At 33.9% G+C, this 22,611-nt stretch overlaps 2 protein-coding genes across 3 annotated transcripts; one reads left to right on the top strand and one right to left on the bottom strand.

Moving 5' to 3' along the window:
* The first annotated feature begins 10,895 nt into the window (after window positions 1-10,895).
* LOC18603873 (spermidine synthase 1-like) lies at window positions 10,896-14,477 on the top strand. Of its 2 annotated transcripts, none has more exons than XM_088804713.1 (9): window positions 10,896-11,153; window positions 11,621-11,697; window positions 11,846-11,968; window positions 12,050-12,154; window positions 12,287-12,359; window positions 12,488-12,559; window positions 12,665-12,863; window positions 12,974-13,100; window positions 14,295-14,477. In XM_088804713.1, the coding sequence occupies exons 1-9, from the start codon at window positions 10,934-10,936 to the stop codon at window positions 14,328-14,330; spliced, it is 1,032 nt and encodes a 343-aa protein (XP_088660839.1). In that variant the 5' UTR covers window positions 10,896-10,933; the 3' UTR covers window positions 14,331-14,477. The 2 variants fall into 2 exon arrangements, with proteins under 2 accessions (XP_088660839.1, XP_017973856.1); XM_018118367.2 differs by lacking the exon at window positions 14,295-14,477 and adding an exon at window positions 13,228-13,490.
* Window positions 14,478-14,530: 53 nt separating this feature from the next.
* On the bottom strand, window positions 14,531-17,642 carry LOC18603872 (uncharacterized). The gene is made up of 4 exons (XM_007036107.3): window positions 17,158-17,642; window positions 16,267-16,347; window positions 15,009-15,148; window positions 14,531-14,908 (listed from the first exon to the last, which is right to left on the bottom strand). The coding sequence occupies exons 1-4, from the start codon at window positions 17,470-17,472 to the stop codon at window positions 14,659-14,661; spliced, it is 786 nt and encodes a 261-aa protein (XP_007036169.3). The 5' UTR covers window positions 17,473-17,642; the 3' UTR covers window positions 14,531-14,658.
* Window positions 17,643-22,611: the final 4,969 nt, after the last annotated feature.

Here is a 22,611-nt window from a genome sequence, read left to right as displayed (position 1 = left end):
TTCAGCAAAAGTTTGAGTCAACCTAGTTTACCCTTAGTTGAGCTATCAATGTTGAATTTAAATTCCCTAACAATTGGGGCATGCCATGAAATGCCAAAACGAGAGTGAAAGGGCCCTCACCTAGAAGCTGAAAAATGTGGTTATGTCCACCAACCAATGTCATCAATAAAATTATCCCCTTCGCTTGTATGGATTCATAGCAAAGATCTTATTTTGATAAGGAATAGAATTTCACTAACCTCCCATGTTTTGTTGGGAAAAATTGACTTACTATGCGCAAGCCATAATGACTAGAGGGTTGAGCCATATACCACCATCAAACATTTGCGCTTCTCTCCCATAAAAGGATAATCTGCCCATGCTTAAATAAATAAAGAAATAGAGGCATGCAAGAACCAAGAGATTCCCCACTATTGGAGAACAAGACCCCATACCTTCCAATTGAGAACACCTGACAATAATATGTGGGAGCATGATTCCTCCATAGCATTGCACCATACATATAAGATTTGATCGTTTGACAAACGGACCCCTCGGGAGGCTAAGAAACTCTTTGTGGGGATTGAGTCATAAATCGCCAACCATAAAAAGCATTGAACCTTGGAAGGGATGGAAAGGTTCCAAATGGAGTGGAACCAAACTTTACGATCATCAAGATCTGAGTGCATTATGGAGTAGAATTTTTTCACCGAGAAATTGCCAGCTGGATCATGAACCCATACAAGCTTGTCCTCCTTATCCACAACACACAAGAAAGTCTGCCATGAATCTCATTAAAGGATTCGACCTCCTAAGCATAAAGAATGCGTCGAAAAGAGATCAACCAATTACCATTGTTCCAAACATTAGAGACCTAAGTTTCTTTATCATTGGCCAATGAGAATAGGTGAAGATATTTTTGACAAAGGGATTCCTCATCATGTAACCATCGATCTAACCAAAAAAAGATAGTGTCTTCATTACCAACTGTCCAATGGCATGTAGAAGAATCAACCAAGCCTCGTACTTTGTCATTGGAAGGGAGCTGTGTTATGCACCTTCAGACTTGCAGACATCTTGTTGGGACTTGCCGAGGAGGGAATCCACTAAATTTGATTGTTACCATAATTGTCCATAATCAAATGACGTCATAATGCACTTTCCTTGATGCCATAACGCCACCACCATTTGCTCAAAAGTGCCAAGTTTTTATGACATAAATTAGAAATACCGATACCCCTAAATTGCTTATGCTTCCAAATCGTGCTCTATTTGACTTTTGCCATTTTCCAACATACCACTCCCCTACCTAGAAGAAAAGCTCTCCTAAGCTGTTCAAGCTTTCGAATAACACCTTTTAGAGCTGAGAAAATAGAAAAGTAATAGAGCAGGAGAGAGTTGAGAACAGAGTTAATGAGAGAAAGAAGTTCGCCAAAAGACAAGCATTTACACTGTCATAAAGCAAGTCTCTGTTTAACTCAATCAATCACTGGATTCCAAGTGTAAGCCCTCCTTGGGTTGGCTCTTAGTCACATGTCGAGGTATGGAAAAAGGATGGAGCTTACTGGACAATAGAGAATGGCAGCGATGTCATTATTTAGAGAGTTAGAAATGCTCACAGGATAGGCACACAATTTACAAAGGTTGATTTTCAATCCTGATGTGACGTTGAAGTAATGAAGAATATGTCACAAGGTGATGGTGTAGTGAAGGTCTGGTGCAATGAAGATGATGGCATCATCTGCGAACTAAAGATGGGAGATAGAAAAGTTGGATGCCAAAAGTGAGATGCCACTAAAAAATCATAAAGATTCAACTTTTAGGAAGAAAAAGTGCAACACTTCAACAACCATGATGAAAAGGAATGGTGAAAAAAGATCGCCTTGACAAAGTCCTCTTTTCATTGAAAATTATGATGTGGTCGACCATTAATAAGGGCTGAGACTTACACTATAGAGATGCACTTATTGATCCACCTTCGCCATTTAGAGCCGAAACCCATGGCCTCCAAGACACGTAGAACAAGATCCCAATCAACACAATCAAATGCCTTCTCAAAGTCAAGTTTGATAATGATACCTCCTTCGTTATGTGCATTTTTTTCATGTTGTGATTAATTTTATTTGCAAACAGAATACTATCCATAATTTGATGCCCATTGTTGAATGTTGATTGGGTGTCTCTAATCACTGTGAAAATGACTTTCTTGAGTTGATTAGCAAGAAGTCTGGCCAGAATCTTGTGGAGTGAATTCACAAGACTAATCGGCCTGTAATCCTTCAGGGATGTGGGATTTTTGGCTTCAGGGATGAAAGCAATAAAGGAGCAATTGAGGCCTTTTTCCAACTTACCAGCTAACATAAATTTAGAAATAAAGTTGAAGATGTTTGTCCTTACAAGATCCCAAAAGCGTTTAAAAAATTGGGATTAAAGCCATCTAGTTCGAGGGCCTTGGAGTCATTGCACTCCCAAACTGTAGCTTTCACCTCCTCCATGGAAACAGGAGATTCAAGGGAGGTAGCGTCTTCTCGGCTAAGTTTCTTAAAAGGTAAACCCTACAAGGGCAAGGCCGATAGTCACTGTGAAAAAGATTTTTAAAATAATTAAGAGTGACTTGGGGTACCTCTTTCGGATTAGAGATCCAAGAACCGCTAACCAACAAACCAGACAAATGGCTACGACTTAATCATGTCTTGGCCTCCCACTGAAAGAACCGAGTGTTCTTATCTCCATCTTTGACCCATCAAATACGGGCCTTTTGGCGCCAGATAGATTCTCTTCGATGATGGGCTGTCCAGAGCTTACGTGTTGCTGCTTTTTTATCTTGGCAATCATCAATCAAAAGATTCCTTGAGTTGCCTATTTGTCCAGCTGCTCAATTGTATTTTCAAGATCAGCTATGGTGGTGTCAATGTTGCCAAAGGTAGGCCTATTCCACTGCTTCAGCTGTGATTTAAGTCTGTTCAATTTAACCTTAAGACAATGGCCCGCGTTACCATAAGAAACTGTTGAATTCCAATTTTCAGCAACCGTTTCATAAAAGTCCCCTGTTGATAGCCAACAGTCAAGAAACTTGAATGGTCGTGGCCCCTAGTCAATGAACTCAGATGTGAGGAGAATCGGGCAATAATCCGACAAAGATCTTTTCAGACCTTTTTGACTGAGATTTTGGAATTGAAGAAACCACTCCAAAGATAGTGGAAACCTATCAATACGGTTGCGTTTGGCCTCAACGCCGTACCTTGTGAATTTCTTGCCCACTAGAGGAAGATCCGTTAGCTCGGAACTGTCGATGAAGTCGTTGAAGTATGAAATGTCAGTGCCAGATTGACTACATCGTTTTCTCTCCTCTATACTTTTCACAATATTAAAATCACCTGCACAGCACCAGCTCATAGGGAAATCAGAACGAAGTGATAGAATATCCTCCCACAAAAAAAAACTTTCCTGTAGCGTCGCATGAGGCATATAGATTGATAATAACACAGTCAAAGCTTTCAGCGAGCCACATACAACAAATAAGTATAAATCTCTCTAATAACAACAGATTTCTGTGTGAAAAAAAAAAAAAAAAGAGACTTATCCCACGTTGAAAGAATACCTCCTTGATCTGCCATCAAAAGGGATAAAAACCCAATCCAAATTGTCGTTCTGCCATAACCTCCAAATAAATCTGTTCGTAATTTCCGCAAGTTTGGTTTCTTGGATCAAAAGCATGTCCACTCTGTTAGACAGTATGGCTTTGTGAACCAGGCTGATTTTCAGGGGACTACCAAGGCCACGTACATTCCAAGATAAGTTACGCACAATTCCAAAAGTCAAAAAATCAGTTGAAAGCCACCAGGTGAGTCAGAAATTCATATTAGTTTCTTATCCAAAAAAAAAAAAAGTTTATGTTTAGTAACTTTAATAATGCTGCAACATATTTTTTTTGCAACAAAAATACAACCAACAATTGCTGCAAACATTTCTGTAACACAGCACCTTGCAGCATTCCATTAAAAATTTTGATATTAAATGTCAAAGTTCTTGTGATGTGAAGAGATGTATTGACAGTTGATGATACTGAATAATGTTAGTGGTAAATTATTAAAATTGATAGATATATTAATATAAAAAAGTATATTAATTAAAGATATGACGATTCTATAGTATATCTTGAACATATCTATATTAATTTATTTTTATATTTAAGAGGGCGTTTCAACAATTAGAATTTGAAATTTCATTTTAGAACTTTCAAGTACAAGTAATAAGATTTGTAAGATACGAATTATAAGAATATGCCTGAGAATAGATAATTAACCTAACTCCACAAATTTTTTATGGTACGAATTGGAGGTGCACATGAAAAAGAAAGATGCATAACTGAAGTAGCTCATTAACCTAGGTCCTCTAACTTTTTATGGTAGGAATTGGAGGTACACATGGCAAAGAAAGATGCATAACCGAAGTAGCTAATTAACCTAGCTCCACAAATTTTTTGTGGTACGACTTGGAAGCACACATGACAAAGAAAGATGCCTCAGCTCTCATCATAAAATTTGTAGCCTGATTTGCACATGTGAATATCGCTTTCCATTGAACTGCCATTGCACAAACACCAAAGCTTATCTAGCTAACCTAGCATCCAGCAGTAACTCAGACATGCATGTTCGTCCGAATTGTTTTATGGCTCGCGGATTTGCCTTGGTCTTTCTGGTGCATCCAGCTAAGCTCCCTCGCTATTAGAATCTAAAGCCATTGGCTCAGAAATTCTATTTGGAAATGCTTTGAGTCCAGAGAGAACTGTAAGATTGATAACCGAAGAAGATCTTATTATGTTTATATTGTTGAAATATTCTTAATTTAACAGACGTAAGGTTTCTTTTATCATCATCATAATTCATGCTTATTAGTAAATTGTTTAATTAACATGTTATGATTGAGCTCAAAGGCTTAATTAAGCATTAATATCATATCCTGTTGGTGCTAATACCGATTTTTACAAACTCATCCGTTATATCATTAACGTTTAGAAAAATATGTTGGATTTGTAATTTTTTCAATTGAGATTTTAAATTTTCAATATGTAAAATATAATATTTTCAATCTTCATGGAGTGTTACAAGGCTTTAAAACCCAAAATGAATATGAAAATTAAACCAATGGAAACATGAGTTGTATGGATCGACTTTGATATCTAATAAGTAGAGTAGTAAAATTTTAACTATATAGTGCCAATGCTATGCCACCTATAATTATATTCTTCAGATAGAAAGAGCCAGAGCTGTCTGTCCCATTATAGAGATAATAAAGCAATTTTTAAAGTTACCTGCAAGTCAGTGGGACAGCATTGAACACAAATTGATATACCAGCTGACCAAAAGTAGGCTAGAACAAAATATGCAGACCCACCCAAAAATAACCTGTCAAGTTGCAAATTACCAGCCAGTCAAGCTCAAGCAGGATCACCTTGCATTTTCAGCTCGTGCCAGAAAAAAAAAAAAAAAAAGTCCTGGAGCATATGGAAATGGTCAGCCTATTTAATGCCCTCATGCGAGAGCTGGTATTGCAACGGTGTATTGAGCTGTAAGTTCTCTCACATTTGCAAAATTAAGAGTTCATAATTAGTATGGAAGGATTCAATGTTGGAACAGATAATGGCTTCGGGTTGGCTGAGGAATCCACCAATTCACACATGAAGGAACCGGCAGCTGATGGCTTTGTGAGTGAACATGAGACTATGCAGTCCTCAGCAGCCGCTGCTGATCTCGAGATGCACTATGAAATAATTCCTGGTTCATCTGGTCAAGTACCTGGAAGGCATGCTAATGTTCTCCGAGAATGGCCAGGTATACTTACATACATTACATATTTCTCCGAGGGAAATTCAATCAATGGCTACTTTTTAGTGTTTCAACTATTCAGCACGTGAGGTTTACATGTAGAAATATTAAAGGAGAAATATATTTATCATCATACTACACTGTTAAATCTTGTAAATACTTGTATTTTAACAAAATAAAATCTCCAATGGTTGTAATGAAATTTTTTAATATTATAGAATTTTCAGTCTTAATGTGTCTCATTTGTCTCATCTTTTGACATAATTATAGTAATTATGCAGATTATAAACTAAATCATTGTGATTTTTTATGAAAGAGACAATGTTTCAAAAAATTAAAAAAAAAAGATGTTAACATGGATCCAGCTTTTATAAGTAGAATGCATCGTTGTTGTCCTAGATATATGATGTGACTTTGATTTTGGAGATTGAGTAACTTATTTATCATGAATTTTTTGTATAAAATAAAGAGTGAACATTGACATCTTGATCCTGTGGGATTCAGTGGCTTCTTTGATTAAAATTTAGTTTTATTTTTTCGTTGCGTTATATTTTTTAATTTCTGAATTATTTTCATATTTAAGTTTGAGGTTGAATTCAATCACAAAATTCCCCACAAGAAAACAAAGCCATAACCATTTTTGTACCTACGTTGGTTTTTTCATATAAGCATTGGAGTCCTTTTTTTGATTTGAAACCTCATCCAAAAGCTTGTATCTTCTTACCTTGTTCCTAAACACATGCCTCGTAACGAGCCACTGTTTCATATCTGTTCTGACTTCGTTCTCCTAAGCTTTTCTTCTAAACAGGCATTTGTTATGAACCTTTTCCTTGTCGTCGTAGGCGATTTCTCTGGTGACTTTGTTTTCTTAATGGGGTTCTTGATGAGTTGTAGCTTTAAATTGTTTCTTTGGTTGCCTTTCAAGCCAGCTAGTCCTTGATTATGATGGTTAGACCTTAACCTTTTACTTTATAAGGGTCAATTTTTCAATCGGTATCGGGGGAAGGATTCCCCACCGACGGCCGAACCAATCAACCGTCCAAACCACCGCCATCAACCAACACCTCAATCAGAGTCGATTGACCGAATTGTTTTTTACTGAAACCGTTGAAAACCATCGATTGGATGGTTTCAACCGCCTACCCTATATGGGATGTTGATAGTATTCAATGCATATTAAGTTTAACAATGACATTACATATAATATATTATATTTGTATCATCCCCTATTCTCAACCATTACACCTTTTTCTTACTTCAAAGATCAAAACCAGGATTAATTTTGGCAAATGTCTAAATAAAAAAGGAAAATATTACATATTTTGGAGAACTAGCCTAAACTAGAAACAAAATTATAAATTTTGTGAATCAAGACACGACGCATAATTAAAATTTATTATGAAAACACGTATGAATTCATTATTATAAATATTCGTATAATAATTTTTAAAATTTATCTCAAAATCCTATCACGTCTTGTCGGTGGGATATTATGTAACATTAAATTGCTTTTGGTCCTCCCAATTTGAACTCAAATCCAAACCATAAATTTTATATGCCTCGACAGGAATCCACAGAAGATCTAAATTGGTTGAAAAAAAATAGTTGCATGGACATAAATGCATGTGGGCTTTTAAGTTCAGATTTCTTAAGTGCATTGCATGGTGAATGTTGATCTCTGTATCAATATCTATTTATTTTGAAGTTTTATTTGCTAATTTTTCACGTATCAAAAATTAGTTTTCCGTTGATTCAATTTTTATATCGCATGTGATAGATTAATAAGATTTTAAATTTAATAAAAAATAAATTTACGATAACGTAATTATAGAAGTTGAAATTTTTTTCAGTATATTAAACTTTATTTATTGTCAAACTATCTCTCTTAACATGATATTAGAAACGAAAATTTTTAACATTTAAATCTTGAAAATCTAAAAAAAAAAAAAAAAACTTTTGCGTTATTTGTTATTATTGTCTCTGTCAATCGTCTTGCTTAATTTCACCATGAAATATTCAATCAAAACAACTTGAATTTCTTTTTGGAAAAATAGGAAAAATATTATCAATTCAATAATTTCGTTTCACCTGATCTGATAATAATTCAATGTATTGATTCGGCAGTAATATTTCATTTATAAATTAACTGATTTAGATAAATCTCAGCTTTGATAAGCATCGAGTAAGATAAATATAATGGGAAAATAGTTATGATATTTTTCTTCAAATAGGGAACATAGAATTCTTCTGATTGCAGAAAAGACTTGAGGTGCCTCCATTATAGGAGTTGAATATGGTCGGGTACCTTTCCTTTTTTCGAAAAGCAGGTCGGGTACCTTTCTACAGGGACAAAACGTGATAAAATTTTTGGGCAATATAACCTCGCTTTCCTGTCTGTTAGGACAAGACACTTCATTTCATCGTTACATTAGAAAAAGTGGGCGTGGGTAATTTGATTCTCTCCAAATACGTGAGAATTTTTTTTAAAAAAATAATTTAATATATTAGTTCATATGTTAGTTTAAGTCTCTTACTTAATTGTAATAGACTTTTCATAGCACATAAATTTAGTCAGAATAAAGACATGTGAGATTATAAGTGGACACAATTTTTATTATGGATAATACTCTTTTAATTCTAAACAACTTCTCTTTTTATTACCATACTTTCATAGGGATTAAATCGATACGTTTTTTCACTTTATTTTAAATAGTTTTAAGTTTGAATTTTATCGAAGATTTTTTGTTGACTGTTAATCTCAAATACATAATATTTATATAGTATGATATAATTTTGATTTTAAAAATTGAGTAACTTATTTATCATGAATTTTTTGTATAAAATAAAGGGTGAGCATTGATATCTTCCTTCATCAATCTTCTTTTAGGCAAAAAAAAAATTTAAATTATGTTTAGCAACAATTTTTTTAAAAAAAATTTTGATATTAAATGTCAATTTTTTTGTAATTGTGAAGAGATGTATAGAAGATAAATGATACTGAAATATGGTCATAAAATTAATAATTTTTTTGTCAATCGAGAAGATGTGAATTTTATTAATAAATTATGTGAACAAATGAGAAATCAACAATAAATTGATTCAAAAAAGAGTAGAGATGTACGGGTATGATATGTCTATTTAAAAAGTATAGATTCGAATCCCTATCTCTCGTAAAAACAAAAAAGAGTAAAGATGCTCAAATGACAGAAACATCAGCACAAGAACATAGTAGCCACAAAAAACATGACTACAAGGTGGTAGAACAACTTAGAGAAAAACCACACCAGCAAAATAACAAAACATGCATCAAAGATGCTGGCAATACACTAACAATCACCAAGATGTTGACAATAATATCCACATACAATGGCAGAGCTATTAATTGAGAAAACATAAGTAACATAGGATGAGAAGATAGTCGCAGCAAAACAGCCAAAACACCAAGCTGAGACTTGAAGACAAACCAGAACGGCCAACCATTTATTGGGTTGCGGAGACAGCACGCAAAAAAATATACAACAGGAGCTGCCAACAGGGCGTCAGAATCAGGAGGGCCAAAAACAAATAAGGCAGGAGAAGGAGCCCCATAGAAAACATATTGAGGAAATGCGATCAAAGATAGAGGTTACTAATGTTAATAACGTTAGCAGTATATTATTAAAATTGATAGATATATTGATATAAAAATGTATATTAAATTAAGATACGACAGAGTTATTGTTTATTTTCAACATATATTGTATATTAATCTATTTTTGTATTTAAAAGGATGTTTCAATGATTAGAATTTAAAATTTTATTTTATAGCTTTCAAGATATAGTAATAAGATTAGTAAGATGTGATTTTTATAGGTCAAAATCTTTATATATTTATATTACACCTAAATATTTAACTCATTGATTAGTACATGTTTTTGCTATCTAGAGATGAGAGTTTGAATCTCCTTCTCCCAATTAAAAAAAAACTTTATATATTTATAATATAGAGGTATAATCGAATTAGCAAATTAAACTAACTCCACAAATATTTTATGTACGAAATTGGAGGTACACGTGACAAAGAAAGGTGACTCTCAACGTATATTTTGTAGCATGATTTGCACATGTGAGTATCACTTTCCATAAGCTGCCATTGCACGAACACCAAAGCCTATCTAGCTAAAGCTATTGGCTGATAAATTCTATTTGCAATTAATGCTTCTGAATCAAAATCGACATTTAACTTAAAATCAATCGGTGACGATAAGTGAAGAGAATTTTATTATATTTATAATTTAACAGGTGAGATTATTTCTATCACCATTTCGATAAAGTGAACCTTGAAAAGTTAATTAACCTTGCGCTTTGTTCCCTTGCAATGCATGCTTGTTAGTGATTTGTTTGATTAACACAATATGATTTATGGTCTAGCTTCAGTCCCTTAAGTGATCTTCAAAGATTCTCATCCATGGCCAACTGATGGCCAATCTTACATCCCATCCTTAATTTCTGCAACCAGGGATCCCCCAGGCCCCGATCGCCTGTTAGCTGTTTTAACTAGTAATTGAAATTGAATATCCTATTGTAGAATTTTCTGTCACAATATAGGTTATTTAATTGAAAAAAAAAAAGACAGAAATATTGAATATACTGAATATTGGGTTGTTAGTTTTTGACCTGTTTTAACTAAAAATAAATGTAAAATATGAATTTTTTTTTTCAAAAAATGTGTTGGATTTGTAACCTTTCTAGCTGAGATTTTAAGTTTACAATATGTAAAATATTATTTTTCAATCTTCTGGAAATGTTTTATAGGATTTGAGCAGGAGTGGTATAGATTCACTTTGATTTTGGTATGTAATAAGTAGAGTGGTAAAAATTTTAACTGCATAGTACCAGCTGACCAGAAGCAGCTAGCTAGGCTAGAAGAAAATATTCAGACCCACTAACCCGGCAGGTTGCAAATTACCAGCCAGGCAAGGTCAAGCAGGACCAACTTGCATTTTCAGCTCGTGCCAGAAAAAAAAGTCCTGGAGCACATGGAGATGGTCGGCCTTTTTAATGCCCTCATGCGAGAGCTGGTATTGCATCTGCACACTGAGCTGTAACATCTCTAACATTTGCAAAATTAAGAGTTCATAAATAGTATGGAAGGATTGAATGTTGGAACAGATAATGGCTTCGGGTTGGCTGAGGAATCCACCAATTCACACGAGAAGGAACTGGCAGCAGATGGCTTTGCGAGTGAACATGAGACTATCCAGTCCTCAGCAGCCGCTGATGATCTCGAGATGCACTATGAAATAATCCCTGGTGCATCTGGTCAACTACCTGGATGGTATGCTAATGTTCTCCGAGAATGGCCAGGTATACTTACACACATTGCATATTTCTCCAAGGGGAATTTAATGGCAATGGCTAAATTTTGGCATTTCAAGTATTCAGCAAATGAGGTTTACACGTTGAAAAATCAAAAGAGAAATATATTTATTATCATACTACACTGCTAGAATCTTGTAAATACTTGTATTTTAACAAAACAAAATCTCCAATGATTATAATGAAATTTTGGAATATCATAAAATTCTTAATGATTTAAGAAAGAATCAAAAAATAATATCATATTATATCGTAATCTAATAAAATTATACATCGATTTAGTTTCTAGTACATAAAATTATTTTAATTAAGTCAACATCAATTCAGCTTTATTATAAGTAAAATGTTGGTTTTCCTGGATATATGAGGTGACTTGGTTGATAGACTACTGACTGGTAAATGTAGGCTGAGATTTAGTGGCTAATGACTCAACAAGTTCTGTAAATTATTTGCAGGGGAGGCAAAACTCTACAAAATAGAAAAGACCTTGTTTCATGGAAAGTCAGAATACCAGGAACTTTTTGTATTTCAGGTACATAATATTCAGCCATGAAAGCACTGGGAAAGAGACCAAAAGAAAAGTTTCCAAAAATAAACAAACCAGAGATTATACCATGTCGTGGCTATTTTTAACAAATTAAGGTGTTCTTTTTAACTTTTGTTTTGGTATATATATATAGTCGTCAAACCATGGCAAGATTGCCATCCTCGATGGATCTCTTCAGCTCACCGAGCGGGATGAATTTGCTTACCAGGAAATGCTAACTCACCTTCCTCTTTGCTCGATTCCGAATCCCAACAAGGTTTTCTGACAAATGATCTTCTTGTTTTCCGTTTTGGTGAATTCTGTACCCTGTGAAACTTCAGTTTCCTTCCTCTTTCAGGTTCTGGTAATCGGAGGAGGAGACGGTGGTATTCTACGAGAACTATCCCGTCATCCTACTGTGGAGCAGATTGATATTTGCGAACTTGACGCAATGGTTATTGAGGTGAGTAAAATCAAAGTTCGTCTTACTAGTTTTGCAGTCTCCAAAGCCATTTTGAACACTTTTTAGGTATCAAATCAGATAGACCTTCAATTATATGATTTATGGTTTTGTAAAATTCCTCAACTGTTTCAGGTTTACAAGAAATTCTTTCCCGGTGTAGCAGTTGGATACGAGGATCCCAGGGTGAATGTGCATATAGGCAATGGTATGCAACTTGGCTGTTTTGTATAGCTTGCCAAAATGAAAAACAATTTGGAAAAGTTGTCTGGTTTTCCAGCTTCTTGGAAAGTGCTTTTCTTGTTCCCTTACTTGTTCCAAACAAAAACCGTGCAGGTGTTGAATTCATCAAGTCTATTCCTCCAGGCACATATGATGCCATTATTTTGGATGCATTCCAGGAGATGGGTACCTCTCTTTTTCTCATCTGGTTTAAACTGCTAAAAATTGCTGTTTATATTCAAAACACTGCTTCCCATGTTCTCAAGCTATGCATTCCTGGTTATCATATAGGGCCTATTGCAGTAGAACTTGGGGATAAACGCTTCCTGGGATCAGTGGCAACGGCTCTTCGCCCTGGCGGAGTCATGTCATGCCCAGCAGAAGGTCCATGGCAGAAAGATTTCAACCTTGCACACACAGTGGCAAATTGTCGCAAAGTTTTCAAAGGATCTGTTAATTATGCTTGGACAGCAATTCCCGCATATCCCAGGCATGAACTTTGTTTGCAAACGCAACAGTTCTAAAATTTTTTCTTAGCAAAAGTTTTATTTGATAAGGACTATACGAATTACGCATTCACTTGTCAATTTTCATTTTCAGTGGGGCAATCGGATTCATGCTTTGCTCCACTGAGGGGCCAGCAGTAGACTTCAAACACCCAATCAATCCTTTAAATCCAGAATATCTTGGTGTAGCAGAAGGACCACCAAAGTTTTACAACTCTGAGGTCAGTCCTTTTAACCCCCTCTATCCTTCAGTTCTCCATCTTTCATATTTTTTTTCTGTTTTTTTTTTTTTTGAATGAGTTTACTTTCTATATTTCTTTTCTCTTTATTTTGGTTTCAATAATGCAGATTCATGCTGCAGCATTCTGTCTCCCATCTTTCACCATTAAGATGATTGGTTCAAAAATCTGACCAGCTGCTTATGGCTATGGAATTAAGAAGAATTAAATTTGACCATTTGTCATTTCCAGTTTCATTTCAATAATTGAATATCTCATGCACCCGAGTTAAACTTTGAACTGAGCCCTTTCAAGTTCTGAAATGGATTCAAATTGGTGCATAATTGTTCAATTGTTCATGAATCTTAAAGCTCCATTTTGGTTTCTTTCCCATGGCAATTACTTCATGGTTTGTCACGAAATTGTTCCCAGATAAATCACATCAAAATTAACATGTGAAACTTGAAATTACTGGTTTAATAATCTGATAATACTGGACTAGGAAAAGGAAATCCTCTCCTCGTCTCCTTTTACACTTAAACCAATTTTTGACAAGAAGTTGCCATAGTGGTATTCCAATCTGACAGTTTATCTAGTGAGATCCAATCCCAACATAATTGTCATAAACATGGTTATGGTTGATGAGCTGAGACATAGAACTGGAAGTACCTAATAATAGTGTATGGCATTTACAGAAACAGAGATTATGTTTTAGGAATCTGCACTGTTTCAGATGGCCTGCTTCAGTTGGCTCACCACTGCTGGTCCATACCTCCATAGAGTCTGAGTGAAGCACCAGGGAGAATAAATTAAAAGCAGAGAGGGGGGCAAAACACAAAAATTTTGGGGTTATGGGCTGTGATGGGCACAAGAGGTCTGTAAAAACTGAAACATACAATACCAATTAGATGGGAACCACCCCCACAAGGGCAAGTTTAGGTAAATAATGATTGTTTAGTCTCAGCTCGTACTGGGAGCATTATTGATGACAGTAGAGGAACATGGATTGAAGCTTATCCTTGCAATCAGGGCTCTACATCATCTGTGGGAGTACTAATGGGATGGCAGAGACGGATTAAACCGTGCCAAAGACCATGCATTTCCACAAATACTTATAGAACTTTGATTCTGAATTTGTTCATTTGATAAAATCCAATTTGTGATTTCTCATCATCATAACTCCATAACCAATTGCAGGTTCTTGATGCAACAGCTCCATACAAGTATCGTTAGGCGTATCTACAGGCCCAACAATTTGCATGCGCTAGCAAGAGAAAATGCCAAATGAGGAAATCATACCAGCAGACTCCATTTCTTTTCAGCATAAAATTGCTAAATATCTTCCATGAACATACCAGTATCATTAGAATTTTCCTCATGCAAAGTATTTGTTACAATAACTCGTATATGTCAAAGCAAATATGGGATCAGAATAACAAAAATTATGGCTCTGTATCAGATTTCTATAAAGAGTATGTACATTATTTTCCGCATAAAACATTTCCTTCTTACTGGAAAACAAACAAAAATATAAACGATCACCTCTCTTTTGATAATACAATTAAAGTGGGAGCTGCTCTGTATGAATATCCTCAGAGTTCATGGACAATATACACAGACAGTGAGGAAGCAAAAAGTAGGTAGCCAAAAAAACAAGGACTCCAAGATCAGCTTCTTCACCAACTGCTGGCCGACGAGGATTGACCCAGTATACTTGGCTTGCACACCACAAGCAGTAGAGGCTTGCGATGATCAAAATGAGTTTCATTGACTGATATGATTGTTTTCTGGTAGACTTTGTCAACCTTGTTCTGCAATCGGGACAGCAGTACAATAGCAGTTTATCAAGGATCTCACTCAAAGCTGAAATAATATGATCAAACAAACATATAAAATTTGAGAAATAAGAACCTGTTGATGTAAATGAAGCCACCAATTAAGCAAGTGCATAACAATCCAACTACCATGACAGCATCTGGGTTGACAGGTGCACGGTTTATCCACCAACCAGTGCTTAATATCCAAGTATACATGGATGAGTGCCCATTTTCCTGTATATTTATATTTGCATAAGGTCTATAAACTTAAAGCAAAAGAAATGATGAAGAGAACATAAAAGACATATCATTCTGTTAGGATTTTCAAGCAGAAGTGTATTCAACATTGAGATCAACCTATCTATGATATAGGTCCAACAGCAAATGCTAGAATACAGAGAAGTTGCACTAATTCATCTCAAAGAAGCCAACTGGAAAACAAATGAAAGCACACTCAGGATAGCATCAGTTGCTATGTAAATGATCTAGTAAAGCAATCATATCTAACTATTTCAAGGTGGAACAACCATTAATAAGCAATGAACAAGCAATTATCTTCTTAACGAAATCTAAACCAATTATGCTTGCTCTTTGTACAAGTGTTTACGCACTGCCAACCCATTGATCCATCTTAGCACCCGGTCCTCTAATGTGCCCTACCAGGACAACAGTTACACCATCTTCTCCAATGAGCCACTAAATCAGAATTATGATGTCAACGTAGCAAATATGCCTGATAAGTTCATCATGGCTCTCCTAAAGAGAAACAGAATTCTTCATCCTTAAGTAATTCTTTGCACCATCTAAAGTATTAATAGTGACCATGTTCATATATTTATATACTACGGTTTTCAAAATTTTAACTTTCCAGAAACCTATAATAAATGTATAGATCTCTGTTCTTTCCAAATCTTAATATGAGAATGGAAAGGATGATTAGATCCATGTGTCCAGCATAATATATAAGCAATAAAGATTTCCAATCTCATTTCCTTCTCACTTTGTCTTAACAATTACCTACCACATAGCGTTCAAGTCATAAGCCCACAGCAATGATAGCTATCCCTCTTAAAATAGTAATTTCTGCAATTCCATCCCTCAATAATAAAATCATTAGCCTTCTACCCCTGATAAAATAATCATTAACCTCGAATCTTTTGTTTCAGTTTTATCATTCTTGAAGCTTAGCAGATAACTTCCTCAAACATCAATTTCCTCAGTATTAGCAATCTATTTTGCAACAATTTCTGGCATAATTTTGCATTATCACCCTTACATGCCAATTACACATAGAATAAATAAATCTAATAAACTTAGCCACATCACATGAAAATAAAATCTCTAAATTTTACCTCAAATAAGTGGTCAAGGAAAAAGTGTGATAAAGAACCGGCTGATATCAGCAGTAAGCATTGCCTCCTTGAAAGAGGCACCTGCAAGAAAAATCCACAGATAACAAGACTTAGCAATGGAAGTTATTCAATGAAACTGAATCAAATGGCATTGGCCAAGTAACTTTTTCTTAAACATCAGCAGTCGGCTGATTTATGTTGAGCACCATTGTCATCAATCGAACTAACAGCATTGGCCAATCACAATTGTTACAGAATTGTGCCATATGAAACTAACTCAACAATTCACCAATAATTAGACTTCAATTGGCTTTAAACTGTATGAATACAATACATACTAAAGGAATGGAAAAATGTCCAGCTAATAGCTAATTTGAGGAGGAAAGTGACCATATATATTTTTGTTTTTCTATTTTCAGAAGCATAAACAACAATAACAAAACTTAACTATTTGGGTTATGGTCTGATGGTTTAAACAGGATTTTGCTTCAAAGTCTGAGGTTTTTGCTCCTTTTTTTCTATCTTGATGCAATTTAGACAGGAATTCCACTCTGAGTGCAAAAAGTTAGAGCAGTCAGCAAAAGATGATAAACGATGGTAAGATGCTGTGTGGAAAACCCTAATTAAACTTGAGCAGGAAAGGAAAAAAAAATTCTCTAGAAAACCTCAAATCAGCTCAATTAGGCCGAAAGCAAGAATATACTCCAAATTCAATGAACAAGAACATAAAACCAACTGAATTATCCTGCTCAACTGATTGGCTATCTACTGTAAAAGAAATGAATAAGATCAATTATCAAAAACCCAGATTGAATAAACGATTTTCCAATTTCCTACCATAGACAACACCAAATATAGAAACTTTCTCAACTTTAAAGTAACTGAACTCACCCCAGTAACAGAATCAAGAACACTTCTTTTCACCAAAATACTTGATACCCAAGAGTAGAAAACGCACAAAGGCAACCCCAGAATCAGCACATAATAAAAAGGATGATGAATTGCGTCAGCTAAAGAAGAGACAAAGGAAGATCCAGCAAAGAGAGTGGAGCTTAGCCACTCTGAGAAGGAGCCTATGTCAGGGCCAAAGAAGGCGTTGAGAGTGTAGGTAAGGGTGTGGTGAGGGGTAAAACGCCCCTTGGTGAGGTGGGTGAGAGCTAGGCCCGAGCTCATTGCATACATGAGGTGCGGACCTGGCCCTGGCATTTTGCTTTATTTTTTTTTTTTTGGGTGGCGGTTGCCGGGAGCTGCGCTGCTCTGGCTGGAATGTGTTCGTCTTTTTGACTCTTGGGAAGTGTGAGAAAGGTTAGTTCCTGGTTAGTTTAATGGTACGTTGGGATTTTGACTTTCGACCATGCGAATATTGTAGATAAACTATTCCTATTAGTAAAATTAAAGTAAACAAAATGCAACAAGAAGCCGACAAGAAATTAGAATAATGGAAATGGAATCTTCCACCTGAACCAGTTTATTAGAAACAACAAGATCAAGATTGAATTCTTCAAGATATTGATGAAAGAAAACGAGGTTGAACATTTATGGATGCACATATCATCACTTCAATCCCAAAACATACAATCAACAGTTGACAAAATCAATGCAAATCAAGACCTTGGGGGGTTGATATAAATACAAATATTCTCAAGGATTTTCTTGATATTCTTAACCTGTCATCCATCAGAAGTGGTCTTTCTTTTTTTTCCATGCATTGGTCTTATCTTAATGCTATTTCAAGTTATCTTTTCGTTAGCTTAGAGACTTTGATTGATCATGGATGGTGAGGAAAGTTTCATTCCTGGGGACATAAGGTATAATTTATGAGTTAAGATTACTGTTTTTAGAAATAATTAAGGATTAGACCAAAGCTTAACACTCATAAAGTTTGGATTCTAAGTTAGAGTTCTTCACCATGGGAGATCATCCAATAGGATATGATATCCTTTGACGTAAAAGCAATGTATGCAAAATCTAACAATGACGGTCTCTCGAGTCCATGTTCCTATCCATTAACACTTTCTTGAAAAGCAAAGCTAGTAGGTTATCATTCTTTTAAGAAGTCGCAAAATTTAATGCTTGAATCCCTTTCTTTCTCTTTAAACTTCATCACCAAAAGTGCCGTAAGAAAAGCTTCTTGCTTTGTTGTTCTACACCAGCCATTCAAGATAGTTTCACGATGTGGAGGAAGGGGAACACATGACTCTAACACCATTTTATTCAACTATGTACTTGACTAGTTAATGTGGCCCTATAACATAATTTAAACCTAAAATCACATATCATTTATTGTTGGTTGTTCGTCGTTGGTCATCATTTGATATCGACCTCGGTTAATACCCAAATAATCAGCAATTCTGGATTTGATTTATTACGTGCATTGATTAATTTGATATTAAAATTTAAAATTTATTTGATTTAAAATAAAATTTTAAAATTTTCATCTAAATATAATAAAAGACTAAACAGTTAATTAGTAAAGAAGTAGAGTACAGATTTCATTCTTCCTGTTCTTCCACATAAACAGATTATTAGGAACCCAAATTTATATTATCAAAAGCTAGCATTTAAAATTAAACCCAATAAAATAAAAATAAAAACAAAAATTTTTAAAAACATAGTACAAAAAGGATAAGAGCTGAACATTCCACACTGCATTAACACATAAGGGGGACCCACGTAGCTCACCTTTTCTCTTTCAACGGATAAGGACCGGAGCGGGAGCTCCTTTGCAAACCAATTACGACACCCAGCCGTGAAACACGGCCACCGGATAATGCGGGTCCCATCCCCAATTTTACTTGCAAAGAAATCTTCTTTTGTTTCTTTTAGACTTTCCTTTTTTTTTTTGGTATGTAATTGAATTTCAATATTTTTCAAATATTATTTATTACTGACAAAGGCCCTTTTGTTTTCCCAATCATACGTGTTGATTTCGTGTAAAGTGGGTGATGAAAGCAGGCCTTGTCGTTTTTATGGGGTTGTGCGTCATGCTTCACTCATGGAATAAATCTTTAATCCTTTTTTTTTTGTGGGTTAGAATGTTGTCTTCCTTTTTCCCATCCATTTGCTTTCTTTCTTTCTTCTTTCTAACCCTCCATGTCTACATAATAACATTCTCTCCATTCAAAATTTTTAGACCCATTTTTCCTTTCATTCTTCTTAATTCAATGCCCATGGGAAAAAGTCTATAATTACAATATTTGATATTATTTCATATATTTAAATAAATTAAGGTATCATATAAATAAATTCAGGTAAAATAGGATTGTATGTAAACATAAATTTTAAAAGAAATATATAGACCTTTTTAAATTTTAATTTATTAATTTTTAAAATAGACAATGAAATTTAAAATATAAATATTGTTAATAAAAAATATAAAAAGATTAAAATATTTTTTTCTCTAACAATGTGATTAAATCGGTCGACCACCCCATTGTAAGTGCTAAGCAGCACCGATCAAGTGTGACCTAGGACAAGGAAGCACCTTTGGGAGCATTGATATGATGCTCTCTTCCCTTGGCTTGAAATTTTTTTTTGAAAAAAACATATCATTTATATAATAATAATTTTTAAAATTAATAAAAAATAAAATTATTTTTTAATATTATTATATCATCAAATTAATAAAAATATTAATAATTAGATATATATGTCAAACAAAAAATATTTTTTTGAAATGATATATCTATTTTTAAAATTAATAAATTCGTATAGAATTTCAATTAAGACTTAAAAATAACTTAAATATTTTACCTTAGAATGTTAATAGAGTTATATTAAGTTTGAGATATTCAATAGTTTTAAGAAGCAACCAAAAAAGACAAAGGGAGGGTGATGATGTGGACTGACAAAAAGGCTGAAAAGATGGGCCCCATGAGTTAGGCAGGCGTTTTAAGATAAAATAGAAATAGATTTTTTTTTATTAAAAAATAAAAATGTGAAAAGGAAGGGAAGGGGTCCGTACGAGATTTGGGGTAGAGGGGAAACGGGATTAGATTTATATGAGGAAAATGGAAAGAGTTGGGTGGGGACTGCATTTAAAGATCCTTGTCCCCCTACATTTAATCCGCGTTGGACTCCGTAACCGCAGGACGGACCTCCTTTCACTTCTAAATTACATTTCTGCCATTCTTTTGTTTTTTTTGAAAGAGTTTGTTCCGTTCTTATAAAATAGAACACGACATCAGTATTTTTTACAATACCTGCTACAAGAACATAGTAAGCATATTCTTCCATCATTCAGTTAATAAATTGAAATGTCTAATTTATTTATATAATTATTAATATCGTACTTAAATACACATATGATTATAATAAGACAGCACAAATTTTCAAATCTAACAAATCAACTAAGCAATAATGTACTTTTTTTTCCCAACTTGGTATTATTTTGAAAATATAATATGAAAGAGTAATATTAAATATTGATAGGAAGGGTAAGATGGTAAAAGAAACAGAGGGAAAGGTGAGTAAACGCGGATGGTTATCTTATCCAAAAAAAAAAAAAAAGAAGAAAATCCAAGTTTTGCGATGGATGCCAGTGTTTTGCCAGAGAGGCAGTGGCGTGGTCGAGCAGCCGCGTGCCCTGTCGGCTCCTTCCTTTGCCTTGTTCCATTTTTTTCATTTCCTTCGCCAGCTGGTTATTCATTCCACATTCACAGCTCATCCTCCTTCCTGATTTGTACGGTTCAAACATCTCTGCATTCAAATCCCATTATTCACATCATCAAGTGCAAGTTAACCTAATTCGAGCCAATTCAATTATTATGGATGGTATCGAGACAGATCATCGATAAAATCTGAATTCAAAATTATTTACATTAAGATGACCAATTTTAACATTTAAATTAAAATATTATCGATTTCGCTTTCATAATTTATATTACAATCGTAAATTACTTAAAAATGATTGATTTTATTTGATAAAAAAAACAATATTTTTCTTACATTAGAAACTTTATAAAAAATGGTAATGGAGGATAAGCATCAAAAGATATGACTATGAACATGAATAATAATAAGTTTAACACCATTTGTATTAAGATAAGATTAGGCAAATTGTGGGTTTGTGAGCTTGAGAGAAAAATTTAAACAAGTTGGGAGTTGGTACAAAAAACTACAAAACGTGTTGATTGAGCACCCTTTATTTAATCCTTTCACTAAATTTATGTATATATATAGAATAGTTTTAGGAAATCTTTAACCGAGTACGCATGGATTAGGGATAATCACGAGAGACAAAGTTAATTACTTTATTATATGATAGTTGGTTTTTAAAATATTCAATTTTAGGATGTCTATGTGGGACAAGTCTATGTTTATCCTCAAGTATTAATTTATTTAAAAAAAAAAAAGAAATAGGAATGGTCAATTACTTAACTTTTTATATTAGCATACTGGTACACAAAAAATGATTTCTTTATACAATGAGGAAATTTGGTGTAGAGAAAAGAATATAATTCAAGGATAATGTTATTTATTGGGACAATGAGAGCTCCTTTTGGTGCCCACAAATTTAGGTCTTAGCTAACCATAAATATCCATTCTAAAGATTGGGAATTAGGGATTTAATAAAAATATTTCTAGATAAAGATTGTGGTAAAGTACCCATTCCACCCTTCATTGCCTTTGCTTGTACTTTCTTTTTCTTTTAATTAATATACTATTTTTTATTCAAGAAAAAGAATTCAAATTTAATTTTTTAAATTTGAAGATATATATATATATATATATTTGTCGTTAAATGAAATATTTATATACGAATCGGTTTAATTTTTGTTGAAAAATAGTCTAATACATGCACTAATCTTAAAACGAGGTTAAATGTTTAGATTCGTATTGTCATTTGTTTTAAATGGAATCATATTTTGCATTTGACAATTTAGAATTTTGAATATAGTTATTTTGGTAACAATGGTTTGATTATATTAATTATGATTTTGGATAATATCCAAAATGTTCAAATTCATTCAAAATTTTTAAAATCTAAATTCGGATTTGGATAAAACGATAATTTTTAATTATAGTTTTTTTAATTTAAAATGGGAGTTTTCCATTCATTTTTTTGTTTAAGATGTTTCAAAATGAATTTTTTTTCCGTTTTTAAACACTAAATATATTTAATTTTTTATATTATGAATTTATTTTGCATAATTTTTTAATATTAAAAAGTATGGAACATTTTTATTAAAATATAACAACAAATAAAAACTTTATTAAAAAAAACAAAGCAAAACCCAAGAAATACAATTGGAAATTATTTTCTTTTTAAGCAAAAAAAAAAAGGAAAAAAACGCAGAAAAACCAGATAAGAGGAAAATGGCAGCAAAGCAATAAGGTTTGACG

This window comes from Theobroma cacao, chromosome 3, assembly GCF_053813885.1.
Source record: "Theobroma cacao isolate CCN51 chromosome 3, ASM5381388v1, whole genome shotgun sequence".
Taxonomy (NCBI): Eukaryota; Viridiplantae; Streptophyta; class Magnoliopsida; order Malvales; family Malvaceae; genus Theobroma; species Theobroma cacao.
This window is presented reverse-complemented; position numbering and strand designations above follow the sequence as displayed.

Coding starts and splice junctions, on each gene's coding strand:
- LOC18603873 (XM_018118367.2), top strand. CDS start 10,934: ATGGAAGGATTGAATGTTGGAACAGATAATGGCTTCGGGTTGGCTGAG. Junction 12,155..12,286: donor TTGACGCAATGGTTATTGAG/GTGAGTAAAATC, acceptor CAACTGTTTCAG/GTTTACAAGAAATTCTTTCC. Junction 12,864..12,973: donor GCAATTCCCGCATATCCCAG/GCATGAACTTTG, acceptor TTTCATTTTCAG/TGGGGCAATCGGATTCATGC.
- LOC18603872 (XM_007036107.3), bottom strand. CDS start 17,472: ATGCCAGGGCCAGGTCCGCACCTCATGTATGCAATGAGCTCGGGCCTA. Junction 15,149..16,266: donor TCCTTGACCACTTATTTGAG/GTAAAATTTAGA, acceptor ATAAATATACAG/GAAAATGGGCACTCATCCAT. Junction 14,909..15,008: donor GGCTTCATTTACATCAACAG/GTTCTTATTTCT, acceptor TCCCGATTGCAG/AACAAGGTTGACAAAGTCTA.